Source organism: Passer domesticus, chromosome 3, assembly GCF_036417665.1.
Source record: "Passer domesticus isolate bPasDom1 chromosome 3, bPasDom1.hap1, whole genome shotgun sequence".
Classification (NCBI taxonomy): domain Eukaryota; kingdom Metazoa; phylum Chordata; class Aves; order Passeriformes; family Passeridae; genus Passer; species Passer domesticus.
The window spans coordinates 10,815,275-10,825,074 of record NC_087476.1 but is presented as its reverse complement, the minus strand read 5'-3'; the positions used below and the strand labels follow the sequence as shown (position 1 = coordinate 10,825,074).

Below are 9,800 nucleotides of genomic sequence, written 5' to 3'. Positions count from 1 at the left end.
TCCCCCAACTTCCCTAACACTAAATGAGTTAGAACCGCACCTTTTTTCCTGTCCTTGACAGGATTCTTTGACTAAATAAAGAAATAATTACTAAAAGCGGCAGGGGGGGAGGCGAAAGGAGCCGCCCTGGACGAGCGGCTGGGGTCGGTGAGCATCCGCGCTCCGGCCGAGCATCCGCGCCGCGGCCGCGCAGGAGCCGCTGGGCAGCTCCGAGGTCACCTCTGCCACATCCCTAATTTGCAAAAAAAAAAAAAAAAGGCTTCTCTTATCGCGGGGGCACTGACTTGTGACGGGAGGAGGAAGGTTTAGGGTTTGCCGAGAGGACGAGAAAGGACGGCGGCGAGAGGCGCTTCAAAGGCTCAAGCGGATGCCCCAGCGCTGCGCTCTCTCCCCCGTCTCGATCCAGAGAGGCTTCGCAGTGGAATAAACATCTCTGATCTAAGACAGCTGCCGGGAATCAAAGGCCGCCCCGATCAGCGCGGAACCGGCCGAAGATGTGACTGAAAAATGCCCTCTCTTGACAAACGCGGGAATGGGGGTGCGAAGGCGTCTCTCCCCGCAGCGCCTCCAGGCACCGAGAGCAGCATCAGTTCACCCATTACTCATCTGATTTGTTTTATAACACTTCTGACACCTAATCTTATCAGCTAATACCCACAATTTAGTCACCCAAGACGATTTTTTTTTTTCGGCAAAATTATTGGACTCTCCGCAGATGTTTACTTTTGTCAGCATTAAAAACAAAACAAACAAAAAAATTTTAAAAAAAAAAGGAAGAAAAGGAAAATTAGAAGGGGGGAAGTTAATGTATAGGGAAAAAAAGGTCCATTGAGGAAATAACAACTTAATTAAGAAAAAAAAATCAAAAAATAAATAGGTTCTGAATATTGACAAAGAGGGTTTACCAGCGAAGAGATCAGAAACAAAATGAACACATATGTATTCCATGCAGACTTGCCTGTAAAATAACAATTTATTTTAATACTTAAAAACCACACACAATCCAGTGATAAATGTCAATTACCAATAATCAGCATAAAGTGCCAAACAGCCATACATCTTTTTTTTTTTTTTTAATAAACAGAACTTATTGGAATGTCTCTTAATTTGAATACACTGTTCAGAAAGCCAGCATTTAAAAAAATACGCTCTCAAGTTGAGATTTGTTCTTTCACACCAGGACACACGAAGACTTTAAGTACCACTAAAACCACGTTGTGCATACCGTCAGTTTGACGTATTGCCATCTTTCTTTCCTCTGGGTTTTTTAAATAGGTCCAGAAGTTACAAACTTCCTCACAGCACACTAGACCACAAGGTAATAAAAAAGTTCTCCATGTCCCATGAACACTGATCTGTCCCAACACCAGGAACCCGAGGGTCTGAGATCTGGATGCATTTTCTAATGCACAATAGGGCTCCCCACTTGAGAGACTTAGGTCATTTCCAAACATTAATTTTCTTCTTTTCTGAAAACAAACTAGCAAATGAGATTTGCAAGTTGCCCCTTTCCTTGTCTTAATGCTGCTATGATGAGAAACCACCGTTTCAGTTCTTAATTGTCTTCTGGAATTCTTTGTATTTCCTGAAGTGTAAAAATAAGAAGCTTTATACAGTCAAAAAAAAGTATAAAATAAGAGTTTGGATTTTCTTAAGTAATACTTTTGGAAGCTACGATTTTGGTTGGTTTTTTGGGGTTTTTTTTTGGGTGGGGGCAGGGTTGGTCAAGGGTGTCTTGTGGGTTTTTGTTTGGTTTTAAAAAGATTCCTGTCCAACACGTGAGCACCACCTTTTGGCATAAAGTTTATCAAAGCCACACAAGTCAGCTAGCACTCTCTGTATCATTCGCGTATATTTTAAATTCAACATAATATTTTCACCCACGACTTAGGAAGTTAATTGTTTGGACAGGGAATTGAAAGGGTGCAGATTTTGCCCTTTTTAAAGTAGAAACAAAAACAAAGCACAAAGTCCAGTGCTCCCATCCTGAAAGGTTTGTTTCTGCTCTAGTTTTGGTGTAAAGTCTGAAGGGGAGGAAAAGTTCATAGAAGATGGAGATTCAACACTTAAGTTTGGCAGGTTTCAGTTCCTTTACTTGCGTGTGCAGTGTCTTGTGGACCGCTAGTGTTCTGGACTGGCAAAATCCTTTCCCGCATTCTTGACACTTAAAAGGCTTTTCTTTAGAATGGATATATCTAGAGAGAGAAAAACAATTGACATGTCAGAAATACCTGGCCTAAACACAGCAGCAAGCCACCTGAGGGAAAATAGGCTGGACATTTCTTACACCTACTGCTGAGATTGAGAATGCTGGAGTGCGGTTCTTGGGCAATTGTCGGTATGTATGTGTGCAAGGGGGGCATCAGAGGGTTATAGGGTGCCTTTCTCAGGGATAAATATCTTCTCTTTTACTTTGGGGTCACCAGACTGTGTGTTTTCATGACAATTCCAAGTGATCATAGAGGCAGAGGACACATTATGCAAATGGAGGGTGAAAATATCTGTAGAAGTAAAAAGGAGGTTGTGAAAGTTGTCTTTACTGAGTGAGTGAGGTATGTCTTCCACTGTGAGTTACTTGGGCTCTTTCACCAACAGTGAGCAGAGGGAAAACTAGAGGGAACTCTTGGTTGGATGGGTACTTAACCTTATAAAAATCTTGAGTGTAGATTGGTAACTGGGAGAGTACAAATACACAAGGGAAAAAGAACAGGAAAAGAAAAATAGTTACCTGTGATCCCTCAGGTGATCCTGTCTTCTGAAAGCCTTGTGACAAATATCACATGTGTAGGGCCGTTCGTCGGTGTGGGTTCTTTCATGGATCAAAAGGTTGTAGGACTTGGTGAAGTGCCTGCCACAGAATTTACACACAAACTCCTTCTTGGTTTTGGACGGTAACCTTCCCCGCGTGGGTTTCTTTTCTGGAGACAGTTTAGTCACCTCGAGCAAAGAGCCCAGCCCTGCAGGGGAGCCCTGACTGTCTGCCTGTCCCAGTTTAGCGTGGTCCTCTTGTGTGGCAGCCACTGCTAAGTTAGCAAAGTCAAAGCGGGGTTTGGCTTTGAGGGTCATGTTGGCAGCCTCTTGCTTGGGCTGGATGACATGTGGGAAGAGCGGGAAGGTCGGCAGCTGGAACCGTGCATCCACCAGGCTGGAGACGCTGGGCACTTTGGAGAAGGAGGAGCGGGGCAGATGCATGGCCGGGTAGCCCAGAGTCCACTGGTGCAGGTGCACGGCGTGCAGGGCACTGAAGCCGTAGAGGTTGGAGAGGTGATCAGAGGGCATGGCGGGCAGCCCGTTGAATGCTTGCAGGAAGGAGTAGTTGGTAAGCTGGAGGGAAGGATGGATAGGCACTGGGGCCGGCAGGGTTTTACTTCCCATGGTGGCCGCTCAGGAGGAGGATCTTCGGAACAGGGGAGGAAAATATCTGGAAAACAAAATGGAGGGGGGAAGAGGAAGAAGTAGATTTACGTTAAAACAAAAGCACCTTACCTCACCCCTCATCAATATCCATCTCCAAAGCCACAGGAGGAGGTGGCCTTGGAATCAGAGAGGCCTCACCAGGTCTTTGCTGTGAGTGTATCCCCAGATTCTCCCTCTCCCCACCTCTCTCTCGCACACAAATGTTGTACTGAACCCACAATCATTCACTTCCCAGCAGCATCCCCTGCTGTGCAGAATTCCAATGATCTTGTACACGGGGACAGCTGAGATGCCATTTTCGGCCCAAAAAGCTCACTTATCTCCTAGTAATTTAAAATCCCTTCCTGGGTGACCTCAGCCTTTAGAGAATAGTGAGATGCTGCCCACTACATCTCTCCAGAGAAGCTGTGTTTAGCCCTGACTCTTGAGGTGACGCAGGGAAGGGTGCGGAGCTTGCTGCCCCAGGTCGCTCGGGTCCCTGTGGTTTGGCCTCAGCCAAGCCTCTGAGAGGATGGAGGCACTTGGATGCTCAGAACTGCATGGTTTCCCTCTTTCAGAAAAAATAAAATAATTTTGGTGAAAAAACATTATGGGGAAAATACCTGCTAAAGTCCTCCCTTTTGTGTACTGGAAAAAGAAATAGGAGAATGCTGAATTTGGGTGACAAACCTGAAATGCCATTTGCTCTTCCCAGGGAGAAGTGCCTGGCTTCAAGCCCACATCCTAATCTAAGCAATTGCTTAATTAGAGCCCTTCAAAAGGCTAAAAGATGAGGACTGGAGGGACCCTTCCCATAGGGCACCCAGACCAGCAGCTGCAGGGCCTCAGCCCTTCCCTGGGCTGGGTGCCACCACTTTGGTCTGTGTTTCAGGGTCCTGCCAAGCCCCTAGCCTCTCTTCTGGGCCAGATCCCTACATGTCCCACCCCACAAGACGGAGAGAAAAATGCTACAAGGCAGCAGCATTGAAGCACATCTGGCCCAGTCTGAAAATTCAGCCTTGGCTGCTGTCAACTATTTGGCAGGAGATGCCTCCCGAGGGTTGTTGGTGGGGACACAGCTTCCTCCCTTTGTGGGTGTGAGAGAGCACCCATGGCTTTTGGAAGAATCATATCCCTTCAGCCCAGAGAGCCTCCTCCTTACTCCACAGTCCTCAGCTTACACTCACTTTCCCCTCAGTGAGCTCTGGGATTTGCCTTCAGTGGGGCTATTTTCTGCCGGAATCCCCACACTTTTGCTGCAGTGTTCCCACAGGATCCACACAGGGTCCTTATAAGATCCTGACAGGGTTCCTGCTGGGTTCCCCCACAAGATCCCCACAGGGGACTCCAGCAGGGTCCTCAGATTAGAGTTCAGCCCCATGTGAAGAGTAAAGCCCCTTTGGAGAAACAGAGGCAGCAAAGTAGAGCAGAGCATTAATTGTCCCTCTGAGCTGGAAGTCTGGGGGTGTGAAAACTGGTGATGGAAAAGGTCTAAAGACCAGGGAAACAAATCTGATTTATTTGTGTGCTGTTGCCTGGAAAGAGGAGCTGCGGCTGGGAGGGTGTGAGAGGGAGAAGCTCACTCCGAGCAGCTCTATACTCCAGGCCCACCTTTCACTCTGCTTTACATAAATCAGCAGCAGGAAGAGAGACTCAAACCTTAGAGGAATTCCACTGCAATGACCCAGAATAAGAGATTGTGACATTTTTTGTTTTTCAATGGGATACATTTCTGATAGTGACTGATTGAAAAATGCACACATTATATTCTTTATTCCCCTCCTTTTCCTCTTTTTTCCCCCCTTTCTATTTTTTGAGGTTGGGTTTTTTTTTCCTGAACTATTTAGGGCTGTTGAACTAACCAGACTGTTTTGTTGCTCTACTGAGGATATACTTTTATTTAGTTAGTGCTGCCTATACATTAAGCACGTCCACATCACAGCACAAATGCCTCAGCTGGTGACCCCAAGGACAAAGTGCGCAGAAAACACTCTTGTCCTCTCGACTGGGTACCTGAAAATATCTGTTTCTGTCCATCACAATGGCTCCGTGTCTGTTTCCCTGTCTAGGTAGCTCTAGATCTCTCAAACATGAAACAAGCTACTGCACATGAAGTTTCTCCCTCTTTCTTTCTTTGTATTTTCAGAAAACACTTAATATGCAATATATAAGCAAAAATCTACTACGTCAATATGGGTAAATTCTCAGTCGAAAACATTTTAAAAATTCTCTTTCAATTTTCCCAGTAAAGAACAAGGCATCAAACCACGGATAAATGCAGTCAGGTCATAATAGCATCCCTTACACCCGCAGTTGTTTTGTTTTTGCTAGAGCAGCTCTATTAAATTTTAAAAAAAATTCTAAAAAGGATGAAAAAGCAAAAGACAACGAGGGAATAAAAGAAAAGAGAGAGGAGAAGAAAATAAGAAGAAAAGAGGAGATGGGGGCCGACTGTTCATGTTACTACAAGTTTTTTGGCACTTTTCCAGAAATGTAAGCTACACTTTTGCTCTGTACGACCGGGATACTCAAAAATATGGATGAAGAGCAGGATATTTCATAAAGAAGTCCCCTCACTTCGGGACATCAAAGCGAATGTGTTTCACAGTGTAGTAGCTCTCTGGTCTCCCACTTGCCCGCAGAGAGATCAACGTTTCTTTGATTTCGGTGTCACCTCCACCTTTAATTCTGCTTCATGTAAACAGATCGTTATCGGGTCTTCTTTTTTTTTCTTTTTTTTCTTTTTTTTTTTTTAACAGAAGAAGACCCCGCGAGTTCACCGCTTGAATTCCCCCATTGCAATAAAACTGTACGGGGTTTTCTTTTTTAACACAAAGTATCTCGGTGAGTAATTAAGAACAAAACACTTGTGTTCTGACTGAAACAAAACCCACTCATGCCAAGATAAATTTACCCTGCAAAATAGGATCATAAACTTGAAAGTCTACATCTGTCTCCAGCTTTCTTACCCTTTGCCCTGAGTGAAGATACGGTAATGCTATTGTCCAGTTGCCACTGTTTTAAGACCACTTCAATCTTAACCTTCCATATTAAATTCTACCTACTCTATATGCCAGGGGAAAAAAAATCTACCCGGTTTTCTGCTGGTAGCAGAGCAAGAGGCGAAATTAAATGGATTTTTAAGTAATCTTGTGGCTAGTCGGTATTTTTCCTTTCTACATTGAATTATCAATTTCCGATGTATCCTTTGAAAGGGATATTTGTTACATTAAATACCTGACTCATAAATAATGAGGTTTGCTAATTAGTTCCACATGGAAGAATGGAGGAGGTAAATTACCCTGAGAACGTTGCTTATTTTTACAAACATGATAAAGTAGCGGGCATAAAATGATGCATTCTTGCTAGAAACTCCAACTACAGCAATCAGGTTCTTCTGTAAAAAAAAGTTCCCCAGTTTTGCCTGATTTTTTTCAAGTCTGGTAGCCCTGTCCTTTCGGCTGCTGCACGCATCGGTGTGCAGCATTTTGCCACCAGGTCGGCTATTTATTTTGTCTCCTTTGAAGGGAAGAAAATTTCCCTTCCTAAAGTTAAAACGAAGAAATGGAACTTGCAAGTTATCTGTGCTTGGGAAACGAAGTGGAAAGGGAATAAAGCTGCCCTCTCGCTCCGCATTTTTCGAGCGTGGTGCTCTTGAGGAATAAAATGCATTGTTCAACACAGATTTATTCAAAGTATTAATGAAGTGTGCAGAATCTATTAAAGCAGGTTTATTTGGGGCTAATTGAGCGTGAAAGAGTTAATTACTAACATTAATGAGGACTGGAAGGACTCAGTCAGCGTGTGCCTTGGATATCTCCGCTCAATCCTTATAAAATCATCATTCACATTTTATCACGAAATCGGTGTTGACAAGCCTCCCCAGACCACCACTGCGAGCGCGGGCGAATGAGATGGGCTTTAGTTTCTCAAATAATAATAATAAAGAAAAACCGGGGGCCGAGCGCACCGGCGATGGCGACACTGCCCGGGGCAGCCTTTATCCAAAGCAGCAAAGATCCCGGTGCTCGGCCCCGGGGGAGCAGCGAGCCCACGGGCCGGGCGTGGGTGGGCGCCGCGGGGCAAGCTCCTCCACCTTCTCCCCGCACAGTCCTTAGGCGGGTTTGGGGGCATCGTGTGTGTGCTTTTGCAATCCCCTCGGGTGTTGAAAGGCCCCCTGCACAACACTCGCCCTCGCTTTCTCCCTAGAGAAATACCCGCTGCCTCCCCTGAACGGGAATAAATCGTATTCCTTCCTCTCTCCCGGCCGCAGGGAGGATTTCTTGCCCCTGTACTCCTCGCTTCCCACGGCCACAGCGCGCACAGCCGCGGGCAGGGGCAAGGCTTTGCGGTGGCAGCCCGGGCACGGCGGAGCATCCCCGGCCCGGCCGCAGCGGGACTGCCGCGGAGCTGCCGCGCCGGGGCCGCGGGCCCAGCGCTGCCCTGGGGCTCCGGCCTCCTTCTTGCTGAGCTGGACCCGCTGTGCACCTGTCCGGGACCCTCCTGCCTGGCTCGCGGTGTACCGAACAATTCCTGCCGTGCTACAATAATCTCCAAAATGCTCTGTTTTTATAGTTTCCCTGCCAAAAGCCAACTATAACAACCATACTCTAATCCTCGGCTTTGCACTGACACTTTATAGGCTCGGCCTCGAGAAAAGCTCAGTCTCTCCTGCGCTGAACTTGTTTCGATCAGACAAATATAAACATCAGGCTCATTCCTGTTATGGCCTTGGGAAGAAAGAGAGAAGGCTTTTCGGATCCTAAAACACTGGAGTTGCAAGAAAAGGAAAAAAAAGAAAAGAAGAAACCCCCCAGAAATAAAGAAAGAAGAGAAAGAAGTGGAAAGAAATGCCAGTAATAGAAAGGAGAAAAACTGGAAGTTCAAGGCCGTAAAGGACATGCAGGCTTCTGTTTTGCTCGTATGTGTCATTTTTAGCTCGGGTTTGAAACACTGCTTCTCCGCAAGGGGGGAGACACAACTTTGAAAGGGGAGGACAAATCTTTAAATAGCGTCAAAATATCCGAGACCCATGTGAAGGTTTACCCCAGCCCTCCGCCCGCCCCAAAGAGAGCAGTCCTCCTCACGTGAACCACAATATCCACGCTTCTGCACCACGCAGCGGATCGTGGGAGGGGATGGGGCAAAGAAAGAAAGGAGGTAGAGTAAAGGAAGTGTTTGAATCGATATCCCCAACCCCCGAGGCTTGGCAAAACAAAACCAAACAGAATGAGTTGTTCTTTTTATTTACCTAATCCCGATCTGTGCTCCACCGCTGGCAGCAGTTAAAAGATCCTGGGCTAAATTGGAGCTGGTAAAATAAAATAATGGAAAAAATAGGAAAAAAAAAAAAAGAAAAAAAAAAAAAAAGAAAAAAAGGAGGTTGGGCTAGGTCAGTGTCTATGCTGGCCCTGGGGGGCACAGCTCACCCCACCCACCCCACTGCTCCTCCAGCGGGTACAGGCAGATCCGAGCGGGGCCAGGTGTCCAGGTGCTCCGGCCGGCGCGGCCGGAGGTGCTCTCCCTGCTCCTGCTCCCGGAGCCGGCTGCGTGCGCTGGAGTGCGAACGCGCCCGGGAGCAGTCGCGCTCAGACTGAACCGATCCCTTCCCTCCTGCCTCCTCCTTATTTCAACCCCCCCTCCCAGCTCCCCCCTCCACCTCCCACCGCACTCCGGGCATGCGCACGCAGGGAGAAAGTTTCTGGCTGGGAAGAACCAACTTTTCAACCCGCTTCTCCGGGAGGCACAGCAGCCCGGGGCTCGCAGCCCGCAAACCTCTCATCTCTCCCCCCTCCCCGCTCCCGCAGCCTCCCCGGAGCATCTCCCCAGGGCCCGCTGCCCTCGGTGCCCCGGCGGAGCGTCCTGCCGGGCCCGGCGCTCCCCGCGCAGCTCCCCCGGCGCCGCTCCCTGCCCGCGCCGATCCGGCCCCGCCGCTCCGTTCTGCACCTCACGGCTGCGAACCGAGCCGCACCGAGCCGAACCGCGCCGAACCGAGCCGAACCGAGCCGAACAGCACCGCTCCCGGCCGCCGCGCTGCGCCCCCTCCCCGCGGGACAGGACTCACCGGGACCTGCCCGGAGGGCGGGAGGGGGACAAAGGCAGCAAGGATGAAAAAGCTGCGGGAGGATGGAGGGAGGGAGGGATCTGCTCCCGCTGGATGGATTTAGGGATCGCAAGTTGTTCTGCCTCTCTGAGAAGATCCTCAGAGAGGATCCCGGGAGCCGCTTACCTGTGAGGGGTCCACCCCTGGGAGGACGCTTCCTCCGCCCGTCCCGTCATCCCTCCTGATCCCCACTTTCCGCCCCAGCGCCCCTGACCTGGGTGCCTTCCTCCTGTCCTTCCTGCCACGGGCCGGGAGGGTCTCTCCCCGCGCCCCGGAGGGTTCCACGGCGTGCGAAGCTCCG

At 48.5% G+C, this 9,800-nt stretch overlaps 1 protein-coding gene across 3 annotated transcripts; it reads right to left on the bottom strand.

Annotated features, from left to right (window-relative positions):
- Window positions 1-954: 954 nt before the first annotated feature.
- OSR1 (odd-skipped related transcription factor 1) lies at window positions 955-9,577 on the bottom strand. 3 transcript variants are annotated; one of them, XM_064411859.1, is made up of 4 exons: window positions 9,461-9,577; window positions 8,648-8,707; window positions 2,729-3,421; window positions 955-2,195 (listed from the first exon to the last, which is right to left on the bottom strand). In XM_064411859.1, the coding sequence occupies exons 3-4, from the start codon at window positions 3,373-3,375 to the stop codon at window positions 2,060-2,062; spliced, it is 783 nt and encodes a 260-aa protein (XP_064267929.1). In that variant the 5' UTR covers window positions 3,376-3,421; window positions 8,648-8,707; window positions 9,461-9,577; the 3' UTR covers window positions 955-2,059. The 3 variants fall into 3 exon arrangements, with proteins under 3 accessions (XP_064267929.1, XP_064267930.1, XP_064267927.1); XM_064411860.1 differs by lacking the exon at window positions 9,461-9,577 and adding an exon at window positions 8,835-8,961; XM_064411857.1 differs by lacking the exon at window positions 9,461-9,577 and having other exon boundaries at window positions 8,648-8,977.
- Window positions 9,578-9,800: the final 223 nt, after the last annotated feature.

Coding starts and splice junctions, on each gene's coding strand:
- OSR1 (XM_064411859.1), bottom strand. CDS start 3,375: ATGGGAAGTAAAACCCTGCCGGCCCCAGTGCCTATCCATCCTTCCCTC. Junction 2,196..2,728: donor GATCACCTGAGGGATCACAG/GTAACTATTTTT, acceptor TTCTCTCTCTAG/ATATATCCATTCTAAAGAAA.